Here is a 25,697-nt window from a genome sequence, read left to right on the forward strand (position 1 = left end):
TCCACTTTCACACAGAATTTGCTGAACATCTTTGTTTTTATTGCAGTTTAAAAAAAAATACAAATCCATATCTTTACAGAGAACACAACAATAAATACATTCAAACAGATTTATACAGTGAGGGCATCTGCACAGATTTTACTTAAAATGAATGGATACATCAGAGCTTCAAGTCTAAATCTCTCAGTAACAGTTTGAGTAATCAGTAGGACGCAAGCATCACTTTAAATGATGATAATCTTACACTCTGTGCGTTTATAAGCCTTTTTTACTCTGTTACATTGTGTAGCAATGCAACCACAAACTTATTTTATCAGAATGGATGTGGAATGAAATGTAACATCATTTTCTAGATTTTTACAAATAAGATCTAGATAGTATGATGTTTGTTCACATTTAGCTCCTCTAGTCAGAAGAATCCCAGAAATGCTTTGTAGTTAAGTTTCCATCTGTTCTGAGCAGCATCCCCTGTTCCTGCTGAACAAAAATCATCCCTCCAGCTGGATGCTGCCACCGCCGTGTTTCACAGTGGGGATGATGTGTGTTCAGCTCCAGTTTCACCAAATTTCTCTTGCATATCCAGAAAGTTACATTTTGTTCTTTGTTTAGAGCACATTCTTCCACAAGCTTGCTGAGTTCTCTATGTGGCTTGTGGCCACCTCAAAATGATTGTCAGGTTTGTGAAATGTGCAACTTATAGTCCTATCAACAAAATGTCCTGACTGAACTATGGAACGCTGCAGCTCCTCCAGCATTACCAGCTGTTTTTCGGGTGCTGTCCTTGCCAGCTTAGGTGGATGTCTTGGAGTGTTTCCAGTTGTGCCATAATCAGATGATGGACTGGTGAATCCTCCCTGAGATGTTGAATACTCAAGATATTGTTTTGTAACCTAAACAGGCTTTAAATTTCCCCACAGTATCGTCTATGACTGGTCTGCTGTGCACCTTGGTCTTCATGATGCTGTTTGTTCAGTAATATTCTCTGACAAAGCTGTGAAACCTCAACAGGATGTCTGCATTTGTACTGAGATTACATTAGACGCTGCGCACTGTGTAGCTTTTAATAATCAGCTGAAGGCCATTGGTTGAACCGGGTTTTATTTGGAGGTATTCGATATAAAGAGGCTGTATACAAATGCAAGCTTTACTTTTCAGATATCTATTTGTGAAACACTTTTCAATTTAAAATTATCCACTACTTTGCGTTGGCCTTATAAATAAAATCCCAAGAAGATATACCGGAGTTTATTGTCGTAATATAACAAAGTGTGGTAAGGTTTAAAGGGTATAAATATTTTTGCAAAGCTCAGCTCATCACAAAATTGGACAAACAAGTTGATATTAAATTAAGATGCTTGTTCCTGGAACATTAAGACATAAAAAATAGTATTAAAGTTGTTGTTTGGGGTAGGTAATTGCATTTCTGTAGTATTTTTACAAGCTGGACAAATTTTAAGCACAAGACGTCATCTTTTTTTATTTGTTACTCCATCTGTTTTTTTATAGTCCTGAGCTAAAAATACATTAATTTCTGTGTGGGACTTTAAGAATCAGGATGTGATACTGGAGTGTTAAGCTTTAAGTCGGTTCTTCATCTGGTCTTTCAGCCCAGAAGAGACAGTAACTTGACCAGCTTATCAGCAGTCGTGACATTTATTTCGACCAGTATTGCATGTCAGTCACAGGCAGTACAGTGTAAAATGGGAGGCCATCAGAGTTTGGTTGTCTACTGCTTGGGTACGGCAGCCTGAATATACTCAATGGCTTTGTTGCAAGGTTGCAGGGGGTCACATTCTGCAAAGATGTGGCAAACGTTCTCCATTCCAGCTTCAACACCTTTTGCCACAAAACCAAACATCCTGCAGAGAGAAGGTACGAGTACTGCTTATATGCACTTGCACAAAAAAAACAATAGAACAATAGAAACTGATGTATTGCGGGTTGGAAGTGTAGATTACCTTGCACCAAAACTTGTGCCTTTCAACCACCTGCAGAAGAATAGAAAGCAACTTTATGAGCACTAAGAGAAATGTGAAGGGATGAGACACATGCATGTATCGAATTCATCAAATTCATGAACATGTTGCATAAACCTACAGTCGATTGGCTGGATCTTCACCGCTGTAGCTGAGCAGATAAGCTGGGTAGTGGCGTCTGAAGAAAAGCCTGCCAAAAAAATGGTAGATTTTGGAAAAAATGTTTCACACAAACCTCACCTCGCCAGCAGCATGACTCTGAAGCAGGCTGTCGGTAACAATCTCAGCTGTATAATGGAGGGCTATATTTTCTTACTTCCTGTTGATATCGGTGAGTGTAACACCCTTGAGGGACACCTTCATGTTCACAATAGAGGGTGCGAATGAACCGGGTGTCTTCTCAAGTGTCAAGGACACCGCCTTTTGCACAGCACAGGGACCTGTCAGCATCTCAGTGGGAACGGCATTCAGATAGATAAAATTGGAGGCTGCAAAACAGACAAAGCGTCCATTTAGTTCTCTCTGCATTACTTACAAACCAAATAAGAGATACAGTACATGCAAATGCACAACGAAGAACATAACTTTTTACTCCCTGGTTACTTTTAACTTATTGAAAACTTTATTACCTTCACACGTGTCTTGCTTTGCAAAAGCAGCTTCTATTGCTTCTTTATCTATCTTTTTTTATTTCCATGCATGCAAGATGTGACAACCTAAGATATGTTCTGGAATGCTAAGTAATGAAGTAGTTGTCTTATTTTATGTTTTTCCCTTGACCTGGTAAAAAAAAAAATCTCAATATAATGCACATGACACAGACATTATGTCACCTTGACTCACCTGTTCTTTTGTTCTCCAATGATGCTTTTTCATTCACTTTCTCTCCAGTTGTGCTCATATCTGTAAAAAAAAAAATGGAGGTGTTTCTTTTACAAATATCTGTATTAGTTGCACACAAACACATCAGGAAATGTCTCGCAATAAAAGTTTACTCACGCTGATAATTTAGCAGTAATCTGCAGGGTAGCGCATAAGGAGAGATAGTGTGCTGGTAAACCAAAGCCGAGAGACTACCTGCAAGAACAACCAAAATCTTTCGGGTTAGAATCTGAGAACAGTTTTGCTGCCATTTTTCAATCTAACTTTACCAAAACAAAAATGTGGCTAAATAAGTGGGTGTACGAAAAACATGGTATTTATTTTTTCACGTCCAAATAACAGCAGAAATGTTGAAGTTGTTTGAGTCATCCCTATTATCTAATAATTTTTTTTCTTGTTATCCTGACTAAATGCACACAGATAAGCTGCTCAGGTCATCCTTCAAGAATTCGGATTGTCTAATCTTACCCCCAAAATAACTTCAATAATCAAAAAAAGTTGCGAAAGCAAAGAAGAAACACTTTTTTCAAAGATGTAAGAGACTATTTAGATGAGATATATTATATTTGAAGCATTATTGGTTATGAGGAGAAAGCTCGCAGGTGCAGAGCATACTATAACCCCTTGCTATTTTGAAAAAGAAGAACAAGCAGATAAACATGTATCTGATTTGAAACTGTTGTGTGCAAAGATTCTTAAAATTAGCATAAAAATTCAGGATAACGTTTAGTTTGAGGCAGAGATGGTCCCAGCCTGTTTGACAGCCCAGGCAAACAACCCCACCGGCAAACACCCCTGATGAGGTACCACCCTGGGTGGTTGCCCACATTGCCCATATCAAAAACCACCACTGGCTTGAGGCAGAAATACCCCATTAAATGTTTCGTACACTGCTCACCTCTTAGTTTCAGTTTCCAAAGAAATAAAAGTAGAGTTAGCTTCTTTTTTTTTTTTTAAAAACAGAAGAAGAATAAGTAGGCACCTATAGTCCTTCATAAACAGGATTTGGTATTTCCCCATCCACTTTCAATGGAAAGAACTGAGCAAAAATGAAAAAAAGACTAAAACATGCTCAAGTATAAAATATATATAATTATATTCACCTGCTCTTCAGAAAAAAACATCAGGAAATGAAGATGCTTAACATGACAAAATAAAGGTTTCCATATCACAGGCATTCTAATTGTTTTAAACCACAGAGAGTTTGAGGTTCAGAGTTTCTATCAGTCAACATCTACTTATGCAGCCAGAGGTACCATAGCATCTGTCTCACACATGGAAACCACACATGTTGAAGACGATGTCAGAAAGACAAAATGTCAGAAAGACAAAATGATCATGTCTCTGTGGTTAGGAAAACAAACCTCAAAAACTCATTTCTTGCAAGAAGACCAACTGAAGTCCTCTGAACATGAATCAGCTTTCATGTCATTACAAAACCTGAATTTTAAACTCACTGAGCTATTGTTCAAAAAGGGGGAAAAAATGGAAGGTTTACTCACCAAAGTAGGGTTCCTGAGAAGAACCTTTGATGCGAACGCCTTTGGCCGATGATTCAATCAGAAAGTGTCTGATAAAATCTGAGCCGCTCTCTCCTGAGTACATGAGAGCAACAAATGTCACAAAAATGTTCGCTCACCACATTAAAGAGGAGAAATTGTTTTTGGCCCAGTAAGAATTACAAAAGACCGCATGAAAACAACAAATATCGACAAGACCAATCAACAGCATTTAAGCAAGAAAACCACATCAGAAATGTTGAATGCAGAGCAATCTATCCTTGGACCCTGAAACACTAAAATACAAGTTACTGCAACACAAATTCAGACTGAAAAACCAACACAATAAAGATTCCTACAAGGTCTGTTGTAGAGCAGCACAGTGGCCTATTGGTTAGCATGGATGCTTCAAAAATAGAAGCTCCTGGAGTCGAGTCCTGGCCAGGGTCTTTCTGTGGAGCTGAAATGCTCTTCTCATAGCAATGAGTTAACCATTTGCAGTTCAAAAACCTACATGTTAGATTAATTGGTCTCTGTGATTTGGCTTTATTTGATCTTGTTTGTAAGATGTGGACATGCAAAGCAAGATGGTACCATTAGTCTCTCTCTAACAAGTGACCTCTGACTGTAGGAGCGAGCCGGTCGTTTTACCCAGTTGTCCTGAATAAACTGCTTAAACGGTCTCAGGTTTAGACGGTTATAATCACCATTTTCATATCTTTCCTCAGATATTGGATCGTATAAAGATCTGGGTCCAAGGCCAGTCATCTAAAAGGAGTCAATTATTTTTTTGTTTCTTCAAAGCCATTCCTAAGTTCTTTTAGCAGTATATTTTCCTTAGGGTCATTAGCATGTTGGAGAACACGACTTGCTTCTGAGGGTGAGCTTTCTGACATTAGGCCATCTGTTTCAATCCAACATGACCAGGTAGTCCAACAACCGCTTGAATTTCTACACAGATTCAAGATTCCCCCAGGCTAGAAGCAGCAATGCAGTCTCAAGATCTCAGATGTTTCAGAGCAGGTATATTGTGTTATTTTATTTGAAATATTCAGAGCTAATGTAACTGGCTAAAACATTCCCGTTGCAGTGGTGTCTTTGGAGTGGGCAATGTGGCTAGAAAATGTTACCTGTCAATTCTTCTTGTTACATATCTGCAAGTGTCATCAATAGGTAGAAGAAGAGGAGCCATACTGTATAATAATGCACTATGGGAAATTATGACTGTATGCATGGTTAGCAACGCACACGTGGGTATGTGGTTGGCAGCAGATTTTTGTATTTTTTTTCCCCTTCAGTGCTGGAGTCATTTTGGATTTTCTTCCATATAAACTATAAATACTCCTGATGTTGCAATCAAAAAGTGGAGTTCTGCCGAAATGTTTTTGCATGTTTTTCCTCAGTTCTTTTTCTACCATTGTCACCAGAAGTCTGATCCAATTAATGGTGCATTTTCCCCTTGTGTCTGCATCCTGGGAGTCTGCTGCTCTCCCGTGAGCATTGTTCGGTTTAACAAAGTTAACAGATGTTGTCGCAGGGACATGAGGCTGCACAAATCCTGTTTTTAGTTTCCATGTTATGAAACATGAATGAGATAACATACTGTATATTATTCATTTTATTTAAGCCATAAATTTATATTTCTTATATGCTATTCATTCAAATGTTTTGTATGATTGCATGTTAATGACTGCTAAATTGTGTTTCATGATTTAAACAGTGATGAAGTTCCTATTCTATTCTATTCTCTTATTTTACCTGTGTTATTTGCTTATAGCACATTCAAAAGATATAAATGTAGGTTTTGAATTGAATCCATTTTAGACAAATGAAGAATTTCTTTAGTGATCCCTAACCAGCATTTTTTTTTTTTTCTGTTTTTTATTTTTTTGGGGGCTGAAGGTTCATTTGATTGCATATATGCACATAACAAATAAAGGATAGTTGGCATGGTAACATCAATTACTGAAGTTAACACCAAGGCCTCACAGTGGAGTTATATCCCACATCTTTTACTGATAAATTTTTATCTTAGCAAGTACCGTAACATTGTGTGCTCGCTATTAATTTCTCCCATTTCCACGAGGGTATGCTGCTGCAAGTTTTAAGCTTGTTTGTGAGGCTGCCAGCTCTGCAAGCTGGAACTTGAAGTTGCCATAAAAGTTATTTTACGACAACCTAGAGTAATGAAGATATTTAACCCCTCAGCTTTCAAAACTTGTTTTAAAGTCTTGAGTTTCACTTTATCTGAAAGGCGTTTATCTGTTGCTTGATGCTCTCACTTGTTATTAAATGAGTTATTTTACACAAACATTTTAATTCTTTACTATCTTTGCAGGATGGATAGAACTGTAACTTTAAAATCCTTGTATTTCCTTTGCTACAGGATAGTTTCTCACCAATCTATTTTGAAACATGTCTTACATGACGAGTGATGTCTTCCATATCTTTTTGTTGTAATTACCTTTACAACATTACAAATCTGTGACAGAAGTAAACCTCCAAATGGCTTTGTGATTGAGATTTGTCTTTTGTTCTTTGATTGCTCTCGGAGTCGTAAACAGCCCCGTTTTCTTTGGTGTTTACACAATGCACACCGCGGGTGGAAAAATCACTGGCACCGTCCCCTGGCTCGCCGCAGACTGCTGCATGGCATAAGATGACATCCACTTTCCACAGCACATTGTGTTTGCATTGTTTGTCTTTGACTGTGGGAGTTGTGGCTTTAAGGCTTTCAGTTGCCTGTTTCTGACCAAATATTTTAAAAGCCGTTTAAATTGTGTTTTTTAGACGCAGACTGGACAGACAATCTGTCTCTGTGTTCCTCTCTGCAGGGTTTCTTCACATTGCTCATATCCAAACTCCACCGTTTTCCAGGCTCAAATTTCCACAGCTGCCAATCTTTTTCAAAATCAGCAGTACAAATTAAAAAGTTCACTGGGAAATTAGGGCCTTTTAAGGATGGACAGACGGAGGGATGAATGGGTTAGGAAAATTTTCTTGGAATACAGATGTTTTTCCATGCTTTGATCTGTTTCCTTACTTTTCCAGATCTGTAAAATGCTCAATTCCAGACTCTTCTTTTATGAATTTTCCAGAGTGTGCTTGTTTCTACAGAACATAAAACAGCAAGCCTTGTGAGTGACTCATAAGTAGTCAAGAGCTGCTGTGTTCGTGAGCAGACGTTTACCTGGATAGGCGGCAGCAGTGAAGGTGGTGGGTGACTGGTCCACTTTCATGGCCAAGCCAAAGCTTCCTCTGTAGGAGGTGCTGTCTCTCACCACAAACGTCCCGGCTTCTTTATCCTTTAAAAGGGCTTCAGCTGGAGCAGAACAGTTAACAAAAGAAGGCATCACGTTTATTCTGACATCCTTTGTCACACAGTGCACTGTACATAAAGCCAACATCAGGACCACCTTACACTCTGCTCTGCTGATGTGCGGACGAAACCAGAACTTTGACGTGTTCATGACGAATTTCATAGATGGCTGGCTGCCGCTGAAACTAGCTTGAAAACACCTCCGTTTTGAGGGAGAGGCAGGGACTTTCTGGACCTGGTCAACTTCTGATTCAGAAGGCCTCAGGTCTGACTCTGGTGCGCCATTGATCAGGAGCAAAGGAATATCTGTCTGGGAGCCGGCGAGCGAAGCAGGACTGCTGTTTGCTCCTCTGCTGTGTAGATGACCCTGCTTTGAGAGCGAGGGTCTGCCTTCCAATGACTGATATTTGGAGCCATCAGTGAAGGTGTTTAGAGTGCAAGTGGGGACGAACTCTGGAAAGTCGAGGTCCTCAGTCAAAGATAAGTTGCTGTACAAAGACAAAAATCAATAAAATATCATCACAGTACTTTTATACTTCAGTTTTTTTTGTCTAAACAACAACTTTGAATTTGTCATTTTAAACTTTTTTTTTATAATGAATACACACTAAATACTATAATTTCTGGATTTCATTCTTGTTGAAAATTTCAACAAGAATGTTCATTTTTTCCAGAATGAAAAAATGAACAGGAAGCCTGACTTCCAAATAAAAAGATAAAAAATATCCTGAAGTTCACATCTTGATCTTGCCGAGATTCTGTGGGGTGACTTGAAACAGGCTTTTAGTGCAAGAACCCATCAAACATCTCAAAGCAGAAGGCGAGGAGTGTGTCAAATGTTCTTCACACTGATATCAGAAACTGATAGCTATCTATAAAACCATCTCACTGAAGTTGTTTCAGCCAAAGGTTAGGTGCGTATGCAGCTGTGGGGGATATGGTGTTGTAACGTCTTCTTCAGTTAGAAAAATGTATTTTTCTTGATGTCTTTGAAATGAAATTATTTTTCAAAGATAAATTAAAATGAGAGAATATCAGCATGTAAACATTTTTTGATAAAGAATTAAATATTTAATTGTGTTTCTTTATTTTTTATGAATTAGCAAAGTAACAAAAACCTACATAATTTGATTAACAGGCATTGTTTATCGCTACTTTCATATTTGAATCTGCTTGCTTTTGATGTGAAGATAAACTTCACGCACAGAGTGTGTGTTTCCAATGGTTGTTAATGAGCAAAAAATCTAACGTTCCTCCTCCTCTCCAATGTCCCTCTCACGTGTAGAGCTGCTAAAATTTTCAGATATTAAACTCTGGTTAAACTCTGCTTAGCCCTAATATGGTTTTGGGTTGTAGGTGAAATTGTTCTGAAGAAAACCGTCTAATCTCCAAATATGTCTTTTTTATTTTATGCTTATTGCCTCTCATAAACAAACAAAAAAGACTTTTTTTGATCTATAATTAGATCTTGAAAATAGAGCACAGCTTTGTCCTTCTATTGGAGCCATTTTTATATATATATACTGCATGTATATATATATATATATATATATAATTTTCTGTTTGTTTAGCTCAGCAATTTGATTTACTATATTTTATGCATTTGTTTCTATTACCTATCATTTAGATTTTTTTATTGGCTTCTGAAGATTTAACACAATGTGCTTTCTATTGTTCTTTTCAGTGAATTTTCTGTGTGGTAATTTTATGACATGCAGTTATATAATAATCGGTTTGGTTTATAACTTTGGCTTTAACATTTTGTGTGGGAGGTGGGGGGAATGGTTATTTCAGTCTTGTGATTTGTCTTTCCGTTCACATTTTGTGCTTAGTCACATTCTTCAAAGTTGTTGTTTCAATCATTCCCATGTTTTCCTGTAACCATGTTGTGCCTTCCTACCTGCACATATTCACCTTCCTCCCTGTACTTACAGGTTTATAGTCTCTGTCAGATCGTCTTCTGTCTAAGCCCGTTTATTCCTCTTGTGGTGTCTCTGTCTGGTACCCAGCTTTTCTCCACTTGTGATCCAGATCTCTTCCTCTATTTGGTTTCTTCCCCTGACTCACTTCACCGGTATATTTGCCTAACATGTGATTCTGCCTGCTTCCTGTCTTAAGTGGGGTGCTTGTATAACACAGAACATAAAAACAGGAATAGTTTCTAAGTTATATTATAATTATTGGTTTTAATCTTATTCTTTTTCATATTTGTTGTTGTTGTTGCTGCATTTTCTTTATCTTTTTCCAGGTTTCTATAATCATGTTTAAGTTCTTTTTGTTTTTGTTTTGTTTTTTTTTTTTTTTTTAAAAACACGCCTCAATGAGATGAAATCTGAATAAAATGCAACAGAGTTTTCATCGGTTTTCACCTGCCCAAAATGTAGCTGGTATCTGAACATGTGGACGTGGAGAGCAGCGAGGTGGCGCTGTTCCTGTTGGAGCCCGACAGGCGCAGTGACCCTAGAGAAAAGGCCAGGTCGTTCTTCGGCGAGGGGTTTCGCCTGGGAGCGCTTCCAAATGGAAGAGGTGGCAGGGAGGATGTGGGAGAGCAGGAGAACACCAGCGCGCCATTAGGGCTGCCTCTGAGGCTGCCGGGCATGGGGATGGGGACACTGGGAGACACAACAGGAAGTGCAACTGCTGGCGATGAGTGTGGAGGGCATCCTCTGGGAATCAGCACGCAATGGGAAGCGCCATCTGAGTCATTCGAAGAAAGGGAGACTGAGGAAGAAATGAGGAGTCATGGTTAGGATGTATTTAAAGTGCTTTAGAGTTACATAAGAATATGAAAGCTTTCCACAGCCCAAAACTTGTCTGACTTTGTTTTTTTGTTTTTTTTGTTTGCATCATGGGTTAGGCCTCTTTCTTGAATCGCAGAAATGACCCTGCTAGAGAAGTTCACATTTCTCATGCAGGAACACGCAGAGGAGTCTATTATTTCCAAACTAATTGCTTTTCCAAGGCGTATTTCTGCTTTTGCAATAACAGAAAATAAGAGGAGTCTCAGCTTGTTCTTGGACTGTTGCGCTTGTGTCTGCCTCATTGTGCTGACGAGCACAGAGTGAATGTCTGGAGGAAAAAAACCTTTTCATTCCAGTAAGTATATGTGTAAGGGTGGGTTTTGTAGTTGAATTGACAAAAATAATGACTAACATTTTCACAGATATGCTCTATATGACCACATGCAGCATGACACGCTGTTGCAAGGTGAAACATTGCAGAAATGGGAAATGAGAACTCATCAACAGGCGCAGAAATTCTCTCTTCTTGTTTTTGCCAGCCAGAAAATACATCTAAAAAAATCTTCAACTGCTACCGATTTCCTGTAAACTTTTTCACCTCTACGCCACTTAACGGTTTCAAGAAAAGCGATCAGAAGAAGTACAGGCAAAACACCTTTATGAAAAAAGCGAGAGCAACAGGAAATGTATTTTCATATTGTTTTGCCCCTTGTACACAGTTTCTGATGGCAGGAGTTCCTGAGCAGAGGAGGCCTTGCCGGATCACCCCCAAGCTTGGCTATGTGGTTAACTTTCCTGACAGGGTGTGGTTTCAATCTGTTCAGATGTGGTGCAATAACTACACGATTAAAAGTATTTAATATATCACAAAAGGTGCGTGAATTTAAAAGCTGTACTTTTTGTTTTTACAAGGCTGACTGGTTTTATAGCACAATTAGACATCGCTGTTGTGCCAACGGCTGGTCGCGCCAAAGAAGCCTTGCTCTACAAAGACACCTTTTAACTCTCCGAAACAGAGAGCAGCTCAGGGCATGTAGCTATCGCCTCCAAAAGCCACAGGAGTCTGAAGCAGACAGACTCCAAGCACCACCACAGACTGGCCATCACACTGGTCTTCAGTGGAAGAGCAGCACCCCGCTGGCCAAAGGCACAGGGAGTGATGCTGGGCATCGAACCACCCAAGCCAGTACTACAGCCACATCCCACTGGTGCAGGCCAAACCCGGTGGTTGCAAGTATGGTAATTAGCTCCTTTAGATATATTGTTATTTATGCTGACGTGTTTCTGAACACGGCCGTTTTCCTATGACATCCTATAGTTTGTGTGCGTTTGAGTGTTTGCATGTTTGAAGCTGGATTGTGTTCGCGTCAGATTTGAAGAATCCTAACCTTGAGTCCACTTCCAACTCATTCGCAGTGAGGATTTTTTAAATATGTGATATGACTCACCGCCCAGCGGACCGTTCTATGTAAGAACAGCATACACGTTAGGCAAGAAAAAAACTCCAAGCCCAAACAGTTTTTTCTATTGCTTTTTGAGATGTCCACTCATTGCCAGAAAAACAACCATACAGCTGAGTTTTTCTAGTCAGACCAAAGTTGGTGTCTAATTCAAGATTCCTATTCTGTTCTGAATCCCAGGGCTGTTTTTATGATGTTTTTGAAGGAATCTGGACTTTGTTTGAACATTGCTGGTTCAAAATGTTAAATTCTAGAAATCTGAATAGAGATTATTTAACCACACGGAGTTTGATATATATGTCCAAACTGAGCATAGCACTATTTTAAATTCAGTGTCAGAATCGGTAAATTACTTTTCTAAAATGACTCGAATAAGTTGAATAACTTGAGTTAAAGTACAAAGGCGTGAAATGAAGAATGGGCAAAATAAGCAGCGCTCACTTGATTAGTTTGACAGACACTGTATGTGAAAACATGTTCTCCAACATCACGCTACTTGACATTTACAATTATAATTATGTTGTCATTGGGGCGTCAAAATTTGCTCCTCTGTTACAAAATACTGCAGCTCATCTCCTGACTAATTTGACTAATGATAGTTGTAATAGTATAAAAATCCAGCAAACATTACCAGTTTGTGATTTGTATTTTACTTATCTTATTTGAACTGTTTTTTTTTCTGTAGTTCCTTTTTCATTTGAAAAGAATTGCAGTCAAACTAAAAGATGTAAAAATATATACAGTATATATATATATATAGCCTCCCTTCCTCTTTAGTTTTATTTTTGCTCTTGTTAGCAGATTTTTATCTATTCATGCCTCTAAAACTAGACACAAAGCAGTAGAAGAGAAAAACCTACAAAGCGTAACAAGAACATTGAGGGTGGGCAAAGAAGATGCTGTGCCGTGATACAGTTCTCTACTTTTCAAAGGAAGACAACAGAAACAATCATAATTTAAGGATCAAATTCTGAAGAAGAAGCTACCATATACCTGTTGGAGGACTTGTGCAAGTGGGGCTTCGGATTGGTTCGAAAGTGGGATCCAGGTCAAGCATGAGTTGATTGAGATTTTCCAAGGTCATGTCAAGATCGTGGTCGACAAGGTGAAACTCTGGCTTAGGGATACCAAGTGACTGAGGGACATTTCCCTGTGAAGAGTCAAGGCAGGTGGTCTGACCCACTCTCAGAACATGGCAGGGTATCACTTGAGACATGCCTTCAATTGTAGGCATCACAGTAGATGGAACCACTGTCTTCTTAAGCTGCAAAAGGCACAAGAAGAAAAATGTAATTAGAACTGATTTAATTTTGTGTGCTTACTGTGACATCATACATTTTAGAGGAACTGATTTGTGCTTCTCTGCATTCACAGTCGGAAAAACTCAGTCTGCTTGAAACTCATTCACTGTCTTACTTCTAAACCTCAACTGATTTTCTATGAAACGGTATGTCATCAGTAAGTAAATTTATTCCAGTAATTTAATTTAAATATGAAGCTCATATATTATATATTCAAAAGTTTCTTAGTGAAAGACTGTTCTATTTCTGTTTTTTATCAATTAATTTGATTATTATGACTTAAAGTTAATGAAATCTATGAACATTTAAATATTACAAAGTAAAAAGGGTTTTTAAAACCAAAATTTCATAGTTTGATCATGTGACTGACTTGATAGTTGTCCAGCAGACAGTCAGTGTCACCCTCACTGTCTGCACTTCCCTTTGCTCAGACTTCTGGGAAGCTTAGACTTCAAAAGATCAAGAATCTGACTGTTTAAACAGAGCTGCGTTAATCGAACAGGGGAAACCGCCGTTTTTAGAAAATTGGGAAGTAAAACCTGTTCAAGATATGGACTGCAGATGGGGTCAGAGCTTCAAGACTAACCACAAACAGGCATACCCATAATGCAAGCGCTAACGGTCACATTTATTGTGTTAAGTGCCTAATGAACCAGAGGTCATGTCAGAAGTGTCTTTATTTTGTCTTTATTTCAACAAAGTCACAGGCTGATCACCACCATGGGATCCTGCATTGATGCAGTAATTCAAGCAGCAAATGTCAGCAAAAGTTTTCAGAGGATCTTCTGTGCAGCACACATGTGCATTTCAGCAGACCCACAGTTCCTCTAATAATCGGTATTTTCATTGGTCTTCCGCAACATCACAATTTTCTGAGAAACCGTAAACCATAAACCATATTTTTCGAAATGAATAGAGAGTTAATGGTAGCTGAGATACTTTACAAAAGGTTTTGCATAATCTAGCACAAGTCATGTTGACACAGTTAAAAAGAAGAAGTAAAACAAACTGAGTGTTTACATTGGCGATATATATATTATTATAAGTATTATTTTGTTTCTTCAAGGTGTGAACTGTATTATTTTTGGACTAAATTTCAGCCATGCTGTCTTACACAGGTGTAAGTAATAAGTTGTCATTGCCTAAGTTGGATCAGATCACAATAAGTCAGGCCTCGAGGGACAAGTTTGTCACCTTATGTATAAATCCACTACATGAGTAATTACACGTAGCAGAAGTGATGCACTCCAGGGCTGAAATCTCACCCAGGCTGAGTTGAGCTGAGGAGGATCCACACCCTCTGACTCTGCTGGCCAGGCGCTTCAGACAAGGCGTGGCACTGATTGCATAACTCAGGTGACTGGTTGTTACCATGACTACATAATGTTTACCCTGCAACAGTTCAGCCTTAATGGGTGTGGTTTAAAGGTGAACAAATGAGTGTTGAAACGTCTGTCATATTATTGCCATTATTTTGAATTGTCTTTACTTTTGATCAGCCGCTTTGCTTCTGCCAGAGACATGTGTATGCCGGCCTTATACTGTACAGAGATTTTTTAAATATATTTTTTTATATATAATTTCTTTGCTATATATGTACTTTTTTGAGTCTCCATGTTTGATGAATATTGAAATAGAAAGTATATTCTAATAAAAAACATTTTTTTAAGTAATGCAAATATCTGATACTGTAGATTAAAGTAGGCATTAGTACTACATGTATTAAAACAATCTCCCATTCCCACAATTTGCACTACATTTAGTTTTAGCACATTTTTACACTTTATTATACTTGCTTGTGTTATTTCTAGGTCTTAAAGCTGTAGTTCTATTTTATGTTTTTACTCTAGCAACATGCTTTGAATAAGTAAAATCCCCCCACTTGAATATATATCAACATTAAAAAAAAGTAATCTTACCTTGAATTCCTTTGTTCAGGTTTCTGCTGTTACTGTCTCAGGTAAACCTCCCACCTCTCGTGTTGCACGCTTTTATTAATGCAATCCCAACCCTTTTCCCCTGGAAGCCTATCAGCAGCTTGATTCAGTGGTCCCTGCCTTTTATGCTGATTATATCATCTTACCAGAGTTGCATACATGCCTGGTGGGTTGGTTTTTCTATTCCCAAAAGTATAATCAAAGCACAGAACTAAACCAATGTTTCTTACTTTGCTTCAAATATTCAAACTCAAATATTTAGAGCATGGTGAAATATTAACCTTTAGTGTCTATTGAAGATGCAAAATTCTTTATTAATTGCAGCCCACAATTGTTATTTAGGCTGTATATAATGAATGCTTTTTGTGCAAATTTCACCTGAACATTTCTTCTTATGTTTGCTTTTTATGTCTACGCTTCTATTTGTTGAAAACCTTTTTAGGTTCTTAAAAATGAAATATAAAACATAAACAATGATTGTGAGAACAAGGTGAAATAGCTGTGATTGTAAGTTGTAAAACATTACATTGTTACTCTTTTTAATTTTCCCTAAATACCGTTAGAAGGTGTTGGTTAAGCATTCTTGGCAGCTGTACTTAAACTGTAGTCCAGTTTAATTCCAGACTATTTGATGATTACTAATAGCTTTTTGATATTTCATAAGACTTGGCGCCCTTGGCTATGACCAAAGTAATGAGATGTTATATCAGGGCTTCACTGTGTTATGGCGTTATGATTCAACTGAGGTGTGGCAGCCGCCTGTAGCTTTGAGATCAGTTTGCTAAAGTATTAAAAAAAAAATTAACTTTTTCACGTTCTGCTTTGCCACAACCATTTTTCAAAGTTTTTGAGTGTTTTGGAGTACATCTCCACTATGCATTTATAGGAACTAAATGCTTTTTTTCCCATTTCTTTGCAAAACATTTCAAGCTCTCTGTCCCTGTTAAGGACAAACATCCCGCAGCACAATGTCGTCACTGCCATGTTTTGCTGTGGGAATGGTGTGTTTAGAGTGATGAGTGTTGTAAGTTTCCAACCACACATACCCTTTTGCATGTGAGCCAACAGATTTAGCTGTGGATCAGTGCATCTCCTCCAGAGTTACCATAAACCTGTTGGTGTCGTGATCTGTGTTTTTCTGTGCGTCTATTTTGAGTTTCTGTGTTTTCCGAGTCTGTGTTGTCCTGTCTTCCCCTTGATTGTTCCCAGGTGTGTCTCGTTCCGTGATTACCCTCCGTGTATTTAACCCCACCTGTGTCCTTCGTTCCTCGTCGGGTCCTTGTCGTTAGTCGTATGTAGCGTCTATTCTGTCAATGCATTCTTGTCCTTTCGTGTAGCCTGTTGCTACCTGTGTTGAGCCCTGGTCTTCCGCTCAGCAGTGCTGCCTGGCTTTTGGACTGTTTATTGGACTGTTCATCATTAAATATCATCATTTCTCACTTCAGCCTGGGTCTGCTGCGTTTACCTCACCACCATTCACCACCACTTCATGACAGTTGGTTGCTTCACTCATTATTGTCCTTCTTGGTTCTTGGCCAGTCGGTCAGTTTTTATGAATATACATAATCTCTGGGTGTTTGGGTTTTGGCTTCGATTGTGTTTGTGCTTTTAACTATTTCTGAGTTCTTTATTATTCTTACAGTGATCTTCATGTATTCAGTTGTTAATTGCAGCTATTAGGGTTTTGCCATATCCGTGAGTTTCTCATATGACAGAAACTCACAGCCATATCAGTGAGCTGAGTTTCTTGGCTTATTCTTGGGTTCTGTTTTCTGTGCGTTTTAGCTCATAAATAGATAATTATCTTAGTTTATCTTGTACTTTTGCTGCTTAACGAGCAGCAAAAGTTAAAAGTTTGGAAATCATTTTATAACCTAATCTTACATTAAGCATCTCAATAACTTTATCCCTGACCTCTCTGCTGTATTTATGGTGAAATTTTTTCCATATTTACTTATGAGCAACTTTCTACAGGTCTATCTCGTGAAATCCAAGTTAAAACCTCTAAAGTTGTTTTAAAATGGCAAAGATGTGAACAAGTTACAGGGGTGTAAATGTAATGGCATGGATAATTATGTGTATTTGTTGATCTAATGTTACTTGCAAACTAAACACCAGCATGTTCCTATTTTGTGTTTTATTTCCAGTCAGTATCTTGTGTTTCTTTTGTTGTCTGTTTTCCCCTTTCTCTTGCCAGTTACCGCTCCTATTCCTTTTGGCGTCACTCCCACTAGTATGTATTTTTCCTTTTTGTTAGCTCATGCTTTGTGTTAGTTCTTGTTTTGTCCTGTGCCAGATTCAGATCCTGCGTCATCCGTTCTGGATTCCTGGTTTTTAGTTACCTGCCTGTCAGCTTGGGATTTATTGAAGCTAAATAAAAGTTCCTCTGCTCTCGCTCGTCCTCCCTTTGCCTCCAAGCAAACATTCTGGTCCTCGTTTAAAGCACTGTATCACACGCTTTTATCAAAAGTTTCCCATTTTTAAGAATAATCCCAAATACTTACAGTGAAAGCGTATTTTATATAAAATGCATAATGCAGAAAGTGAAATGCTACATAAAATGCCAGTTTCTTATTAAAAGTAATTAACTTAAATCCACAATAGCTTCATCTGCAAACTTCATCCTCTCCACCTTGTCTGGACACAAGTAAATTATTTTGTGCTGCTGCTAACTGAAGCTAATAAAGGCCTTTCCTAAGGTTTTCATTCATTAACCTAAACTATAACAGCCTTAAACAACGTACATTTGATTTGCTGATTTCCTGTGACTAATGTCTTTCTGTGCACATCAGTCTGACTATAGATAAGACTTTGATGACGGGGAGAGGTGAGCTCATCTTTTCTTCGAGGAATCATGGTAAATCCTGACGTCTGCTTTGAGGAAATGAGTTTTAAGGAAAGGAATGCATGCATGTGAGAAATTTCATAGTAGGTGTTTTCCGCATGTAAAGAATGTCTCGCAGTGGTCTATAAAGTCTCTTGTAAAAGTATGCACACCATTTAAACTTTTCCACATTTTGTCACATGTTCTCAAAGAAGTCATCTAATCTATCTGTAAAAATCTTTTTCCAAAATCCTGTGGAACAGCGATGGTTAAAAAAATAATAACAAAACAAACAGGTAATTAGTAAAACAGTGTCTGTCACCTGCTTTACAAAAATGATATTAGCTATTTTCATGTCATTTGGAAATGGGCTGCTGTAAAAGATATGGGTTTCAAATGTGTGTGAGTGAATTTCTATTTCTTCAATTACTGTTTTTTTCTTCATGCAAGCTTGTGACATCACCCTATGCAGCTGATTTATTATAGTCTGCGGTGGAAGTCATGAGGGTTTTGGTCTTATTTTGGAATTTAAACTGAATGCACTGAAAACAGCATAAAGAAACTGTTTATTTATTGAGTATACCAGAAACTTCACTTTCCTTTAAAATATGCATGTTTTTATTAACAACGAGAACTTTCAAAATACAGTCTTTTTAAACAAATCCCTGAATAAGACAAGCCAAAAGGTAGCATAACTCAAACAACTTGCAATTATATAACTTCTGCTATGTACATGGCAAGCTGATAAGCTTCGACAAAATAAAACAGTTTGTATTAGTCCATTTCAAGCACTTTGCATGTGGGGTTGACACCTTTAGGAGCGAAGGAGGTGGTAGTCTCGGTGTCGAGGCCAGCTGAGCTCCTCCTCCGACCACAGGTGTATCTGTAGAACCTTTCCTGGCTCATGCAGCCAGTTTCCTTCAGCAGCTTAAGAACATCATTGCGAAACTTAACACCAATGAAGGCATAGACGAAGGGGTTCAAGCAGCAACGCAGAAAGGCCACGTACTGTGTGATATCAGTGGCAAACAGGAGACTTTTGTCGTATTCACAGTTCTTTGTTCCTCCGGCTCCTATGTCGATTGTAGTCAAGAAGAGGACGACGTTGTAAGGCATCTGGGAGACCAGGAAGACGATGACAATGGCGAGAATCACTTTGATGGCCCTGTTCCGCTCAAAGCTGCGAGCCTGGCAGAGCGTCTGGATGATGCAGGTGTAACAGAAGCTCATGATCAGGAGCGGAACGAGGAACCCCAACACAATCTGGCTGGCCTGGAAGCCAACTCGGAGCTGATCGTTTTTGATGGAGAACAGAGAGCAGGTGTTGTTGCTGACATTGGTGTACATCATTTCTGGTAGGGAGCAGATCAACGCCATCATCCAGCTGGCAGTGGAGGACAACTTGCTCAGAAAGACAGCCTTTGAGCGAAGGCCGTGGGTGGAGATGGCCTTGGCGATGGCAAAGTAGCGGTCGACGCTGATGAGTGAGAGGAGGAACATGCTGCTGTAGAAGCTGACCTTGTAGATGGTGTGCATGGCTTTGCACAGAAAAAGCCCCAGCATCCACTCTGCCATGGAGTTGGCTGCCCAGAAGGGGAGCGAGAGGGCAAAGAGCAGGTCAGCAAAAGACAAGTTGAGCAGGTACACATCTGTCATGTTCTTGAGGCGCTTGAAGTAGAAGACAGTGGCGATGACCAGCAGATTCCCAGCCACTCCCAGCAAGCAGATGACGGAGTAGAAGAGCGGCATAAACCAGAGGCGAAACTGCCGGTTTGACTCTTTGTCGCAAAGCAGAGGAAAGTCATAGTAATCCTGGGACGAAGATGAGTAATCAAAATTCTCCAAGAATGTTGTATTTTCCAGGTACTCAGGCACGGAAGACTGCAACCAAAGAACAAAAAGTGACATAATGAGCTTTTCAGCAAATCTTACTGGTTTAATGCACATTTAAAAACTCACTCCTTCAGAGGAAATGACACGTACAAAAGGAAACACAGGGATTAGTGCTGCTAAATCTTTCAGTGTGGATGCAACCTCTACAGGTGCATCTTAATGTAGTGTCATCAGACAATATTCACACCATTTTGCACTTTACACACTGATTCTAAAATATATTTGAGTTATTTTTTTGTGTTCTAGTCATAATAATAATAAGACCCAGAATAATAAGGCAAAACAGTTTTCAGAAAGACGTACAAATATTGTTACCTCTTGTTAATGTACTGTTCCAATGCACACTTGAGCAGGTTTTCTTGCAAATTTTCACATTTTGGTTCATGCCCTTTATGTGGTCTAGTCATCCATGCTACACAGTTTTTCTCCAGACGCTTGGAGTTCAGGCCCAAATGTTCTGTTCTGGTTTCATCTGACCAGAGAATTTTGTTTTTTCTTCTCTGACATTTTCTAAGATGCCTTTTTGACAAAATTCAAGCAGGGTGCCATGTTCATCAAGTAGTGTTTCTGTATTCTTCTCCCATCTCCACAAAGGAACACTGGAGCTCCACCTTTGGGTTCTGGGTTGCCTCTCTGATCAAAGACCTTCTACTGCAGTTACTCGGTTTGTTTGAGCAACCAGATCTAGGAAGGGTGCTGCTAGTTACAAACTTTTTTTTATTTCCAAATAAAGGCGACATATGTTCTGGCATACACAATTATGAGAGGTGTTCGATGCTGGTAGAGTTTCTTTTGTTTATTTTGTGTCATGTCCAGTCAGCTGAATTGTCAACTGGTGGACTTCAATTAAATTGAAAAAGCATCTCAGCGATGATCAGAGGAAATCAAATGAATTGGAGCTCACTTTTAAATTCAATAGCAAAGGGTGTGAAGACTTATGTGAATATTATGCTTAGCTGTCTGAAAACATCCTTGCAATCTGTGGAAAAGGTGACGGTATAGCAATACTTTCCGACGGCATAGTAGATTCAAATTTAACAGAGAGGTTTGTTTATTTTAATCATGCAATTCTAAACATAGGAAAATCTGATTCAATATACACAGAGTGGTATAATCCAAGGATTGATTTCTGTTCATGTTTATGGTTTGCAGCTAGTGAACAACCAAAATTTAGTTACTCAGGTAAATTGATATTACATAACGTCAACAAAAACAACGCTATGTGACAAAAACAGTGTTACGTTCTGGCATACACAATTATGAGGAAAACTTCTGACATGACAGTTCTTCTGTATACAGTCATTGATCCACAAGAAGGGTGAGACAAACAAGATTACTGTTTAGCTCACAGTTTTGTATTCAAGCATAACAGAATACAAACTTAAGTGGAAGGAAACATGCAGATATAATAGTGATAACAACAGCATAGAGAGGATTGTAAACCAAAACCTGCTCAAGATTTTGGAGGAGATTCACAACGTTTGGACTGGGGTTGGAGTCAGAGCTTGAAGAGCCATCATACAGAGACATGTTCATAGAGATGCGCTACAGCTGTCACATTCCTCGTGTTTGGCCATTCTGAACAACAGACGGCATCACAAGTCTTTCCTGATCCAAGGAGAAAAAGGACATGATTGTTGCTTAGTCATCCAAAGATCTCTTTTCAAGATGAAAGCCTTGAAAAGGCTGGTAACTGGTAATCAATTAAATATCCCAGAGTCAGGAGGAAAAGTGGGGAGGTACAGAATCCATGCTGCTTGGAGTAGAATGTGAAGTTTACGGAGTAAGAAATGACTTAGGGTGTCATGTCATCTGCAGGTGTCGAGCTGCTCTGCTTTCTGAAGTTCATCATGTCATCATCAACTAGGCAATTTTAGGGCATTTCATAATTTCTTCTTTTGACGAGTTTTATGAAGTTGCTGGTTTTATTTTATAGTAAGAACATTTGTCCACACCTGCTCACAAAAGTATCAGTATCTGCTTTAATGAGCATGGCACTACTGTGACTGACCAGCAAGAGAAGTATGAGAGACTCCAGACCAGAAAATATAGATGAACCAGAGATTTCTAGCAGAGTTCCCCCACCTTCCTTTGTAGCTCAGCAGTGCCACATCTTGATCACCTTTATGCTACGCAGCGTTGATACAGTAATTCATGCAAAACATAAGTCTTGGCCAAATATTGTGTACACATTACAGCACACTGACATGCTTTTCAGTAGGTGAACTAGTACATTTTTGTACGCATACAACAGGTTTTTGTCCTGCATAAAATTTCAATCTTCTTAGAGGTTGTATTTTGGGTTTTCAATTACTGAATCATAAATTGACTTAAATAAGCATTTTCAATCTACTGTATACAATATGTCAGTTTCACTTTGTGGACTGAAATACATTAACTCAACAATAATATTCTGATTTATTGAGCTGTACCTGTATACATTATTGTTATTTAGAATTTCCCTTACCTTTGTTGATATATTTCCCAACATGGTTGTTTGAAGACTTTGGTTATCTGAAAAACACGTTGAGAAAGTTTTGTAATTAGGCGGCCGCTCAGTGTCTAGTACTGGATTTCACTAATTATACGACAGATCTTTAAACTCAAAGATGTAAGTTTGTCTCCTAAGATTTCAGTCAAAGAAACGTGTCATGTGAACATTATCTGATAACATTTTCAAGAGTATCTCTCTCTAATTTTCCTAATTTTCCCTTAACCCTTTCATGCATAGTGGTCACTACAGTGGACAGCTATCTAAAAGCCATTTTCTTCTGCTTCCTGTGGATTTTTATGTTATAAATGCACACAGACCACTGAAGTGGACACTAATGCATCATAAAATATACCATCAACTACTGGCCATCAGCTGCAAATGCAAGAAATTATTTTTGTTAAATACAATATGGCCGACAGACAAAAAAGCATGAGAACCGACCCGGTCCCTCCTTCTACTGTAGACGACTCTTGCAAGTAAAAGAAATATTGTGACATCAGATAACCCCTAAGGAACAATACTACTGATGTATTTTTCAAATAACAACTTTGTATTTGGACAAAATTACAATTGATCACATAAAAAAAAAAAATTAAAAAAAAATTATTTTTACAAAAAAATGTTCCTACCTTTTTTATGCCTTAAGAAAAGAATTTTAAAAAATGGAAAAAAAATTCTGACACAAAGGATCATAATTCATGCATCAGAGGGTTAAGCTGGGACTCTTCCCTCTGTGGTTAGTTCTACTGACTACAGTCAAAATTCTTTGTAGGCACATAATTCACAGGTTTCCCCTTTTGACACCAGTGAGATTCATGGCGGTACTGCTGTTAGAAGTTAGCAACTTTGAGCCCAAGTAAAAAGATCAGTTCTTCTTTTTTTTATTTTCATACAAAAATACATTATCACAAGTAGCTCGGTTTAAATCTTGCAAAAATTTGGGGGGAAAACTTCTCATTTTGCAAATGAGTATAACTACAACTAAGAGAAAAATTGCTTTTACAACTTGTATATATAAAGCCGTTGTTACATTGCATTTGTATATGTAGTGGTATTTTACAAATAATACATTGCTCCTCTGTTAGTTCATAAATGAGGATAAATGAAGCCAGTTTTTGCTCTATTTTATCCAAAATCAATAAAATGAACCATGACAGAATCTATAGTCATACATATGTGCAAGGTTTTCTGAGTTATCATGCTTTTTACAAGCACAGTTTGTGGATTTAACTCTTTGCCTCCTAAGAATGGCAACTAGCAGAACAATACCGGCATTAAAAATGAGAAGTGATTAACCAGTTTCATCACCAAATAACAAGAAAAAGTCATTCGAAGGTTGTAAATAACCAATCAAACCCAATCATTCATCACCACAGCACATGCACCCATCCTTTTTAACTGATAAGGTACTTACCACCAACAGTTGGCATATTGACTGAAAGCCGCTCACAGTGTGACACGCAGAGTATCTGTGTTTGATGGTGGTTTCCCTTGTTGATGAGAAAAAAAAAAGTTGCATCTCCACTCATGAGAAATGTTCCTTTCTCGGTACCCTCAAAAATCATGTGAGAACTCGCCTAACCACAAACTCCATTTAGAAAGAGAGCAAAGCACATGCTGCTTTCCATTTAAAAAAGAGACATTTAAAAACACAGCTTAAAGTCTAGTCAAAATATGTTTTTTTATATCCATAGACACAGCCTCATGCGACAAAGAGGATGCAGAAATTTACATTTGAGTCAAGATAAATAAAAAAAAATAGGACTGCTGAGCCAGATAACATCTTCACCCAAGGACTGTGGAAGCACCTTGTGCGTATTTAATTCAAATAAAAAAAATATTTTGTGTTGCTTTTGAAAGTTTCTTTTGCCATGATTCATTGTGTTACTCTTGCTTTCATATAAGCTATTACCTGACAAACAGCAGGTGCTCGTATCTTGGTATGAATCATACGCAAATGAAAAACAAGCTGCTGTTTAAAGGATGCTAAGATCACACAGAGCAGAGGGGGGTTTATCTCACTGAACTCGCAAACAATGTGTTTGTATTTTAAGAAGGAGGTTTGGTGTAGCTGTTCAAAAAAAGTATTAACCACTATGAGCTACTGTTTTGCATGTGCAATTCTTTTCACCTGTTTTGCTGCATCTTTTAGTTGTGTTTGTATTGGACAGCAGCAGGAACCTTGCATGAATTAACCTTTCAAAACAGACCTGCACAGGCTGCTGCACACCTGTGCCTTTGTGGTTTGTGTTTTCTGCTTTCACTTGAGGCAGTTTTAACCACAGACCAAAAAAAAGAAAAAAAGTTTTAGTGTAAAGCAAATCATTCACACCTAAATTGTAGGTTAAGATTATGGTAAATCTGATCCTAGCAGCTTCGTACAGGCACAAACGGCTTACATCTCCAGTCAAGTGTGTGACTTTCCTCGAGGCATCGGAGCTGAATTTTGTTACATGCACAAGTGAGCACACTTCTTGTTCAGTGTTAAAAACAGGAAATCAGAACAAATCCTTTTCATCTAACCAACTTCCCTTACCTGTACTGTGCAAAGGATAAGCATACTCTTTGCAAATACCCTGCATGCCACAGTCAGAGACAGATGTAAACCGCTGAGCTCCCAGAACCCTTGTTTTCGATCATTAACTGTCTGGGTTAAAAAAAAAAAAAAAAAGTAGGTTACAACCTTTTTTTAATCATAAGATTATAAACATCAAGAATCCCCGGTAAAAGACATTTAGTTCTTATCACGTGAATGAATTAGTTAAATATAACACATGACAAGCCACAATATGTATTACCTCATGTTAGTATGAGTTTTATGTGCGAGAAATACAATAACAAACTGCTGAAAGCTGAGTACCCAGACAGGTCATGTGACTGTATCACCATGATTACAAAATCTGATGACTTTACAACAATAAAGCCATCTGGTTATATTTCCCAACCAATCTTTTTGTATGTTTCTACTGGCATTTTGATGATTTATTGTTGGTGATGAACTCCAAGTCTTTGAGGTTGGAAGGCCTACCTTTACGTTAGCCTAATTTTTTTTAGCTCCCTCCTCAGAGTCTCTATCAGTCTCAAGTCAGGACTCTGGTTGGGCCACTAAAGATGTTAGTATTTCTTTCCTATAATCACATTTTCCCCTTATGAATGGGAATTACCTTTTGTAAAATGGGATGAGACAGGAGGATACAAAATGTCACTGATGTGGCACAAAGGCTTAAAGTTTTACCGTGTGACTACGTCAACCATAATGACAGGAGTAACATTGGCAAGAATGGTCCTCTTGCCTTGATGTTGCCTTAATGTTATAAGCTACCAAATCTACATGTTATGCACACAGCCTTACTTGTGGTCCATCTTAGGTG

General features: G+C 38.3%; 2 protein-coding genes across 3 annotated transcripts; both read right to left on the reverse strand.

The window, feature by feature from the left end:
* Positions 1-17: 17 nt before the first annotated feature.
* Positions 18-15,213, reverse strand: LOC116719887 (tensin-4). Of its 2 annotated transcripts, none has more exons than XM_032562675.1 (12): positions 15,098-15,213; positions 12,871-13,141; positions 10,046-10,397; positions 7,779-8,164; positions 7,548-7,679; positions 4,361-4,453; positions 2,976-3,053; positions 2,820-2,879; positions 2,293-2,464; positions 2,098-2,166; positions 1,959-1,988; positions 18-1,859 (listed from the first exon to the last, which is right to left on the reverse strand). In XM_032562675.1, the coding sequence occupies exons 2-12, from the start codon at positions 13,109-13,111 to the stop codon at positions 1,727-1,729; spliced, it is 1,746 nt and encodes a 581-aa protein (XP_032418566.1). In that variant the 5' UTR covers positions 13,112-13,141; positions 15,098-15,213; the 3' UTR covers positions 18-1,726. The 2 variants fall into 2 exon arrangements, with proteins under 2 accessions (XP_032418566.1, XP_032418567.1); XM_032562676.1 differs by lacking the exon at positions 15,098-15,213 and adding an exon at positions 14,444-14,464.
* Positions 15,214-18,486: 3,273 nt separating this feature from the next.
* Positions 18,487-23,853, reverse strand: ccr7 (chemokine (C-C motif) receptor 7). Its single transcript, XM_032564121.1, has 3 exons — positions 23,741-23,853; positions 22,300-22,346; positions 18,487-19,820 (listed from the first exon to the last, which is right to left on the reverse strand). The coding sequence occupies exons 1-3, from the start codon at positions 23,754-23,756 to the stop codon at positions 18,714-18,716; spliced, it is 1,170 nt and encodes a 389-aa protein (XP_032420012.1). The 5' UTR covers positions 23,757-23,853; the 3' UTR covers positions 18,487-18,713.
* Between the last annotated feature and the right edge of the window lie 1,844 nt (positions 23,854-25,697).

This window comes from Xiphophorus hellerii, chromosome 5 (genome assembly GCF_003331165.1).
Source record: "Xiphophorus hellerii strain 12219 chromosome 5, Xiphophorus_hellerii-4.1, whole genome shotgun sequence".
Classification (NCBI taxonomy): domain Eukaryota; kingdom Metazoa; phylum Chordata; class Actinopteri; order Cyprinodontiformes; family Poeciliidae; genus Xiphophorus; species Xiphophorus hellerii.

Excerpts from the sequence above, each read along its gene's own strand:
- ccr7 (XM_032564121.1), bottom strand. Across the intron at positions 19,821-22,299 it reads TGGGAAATATATCAACAAAG|TCTTCCGTGCCTGAGTACCT; the intron begins GTAAGGGAAATT and ends CTTTGGTTGCAG.
- LOC116719887 (XM_032562675.1), bottom strand. The coding sequence starts at position 13,111 with ATGCCTACAATTGAAGGCATGTCTCAAGTGATACCCTGCCATGTTCTG. Across the intron at positions 3,054-4,360 it reads TTCTCAGGAACCCTACTTTG|GTAGTCTCTCGGCTTTGGTT; the intron begins GTGAGTAAACCT and ends TTGTTCTTGCAG. Across the intron at positions 2,880-2,975 it reads ATTACTGCTAAATTATCAGC|ATATGAGCACAACTGGAGAG; the intron begins GTGAGTAAACTT and ends TTTTTTTTACAG.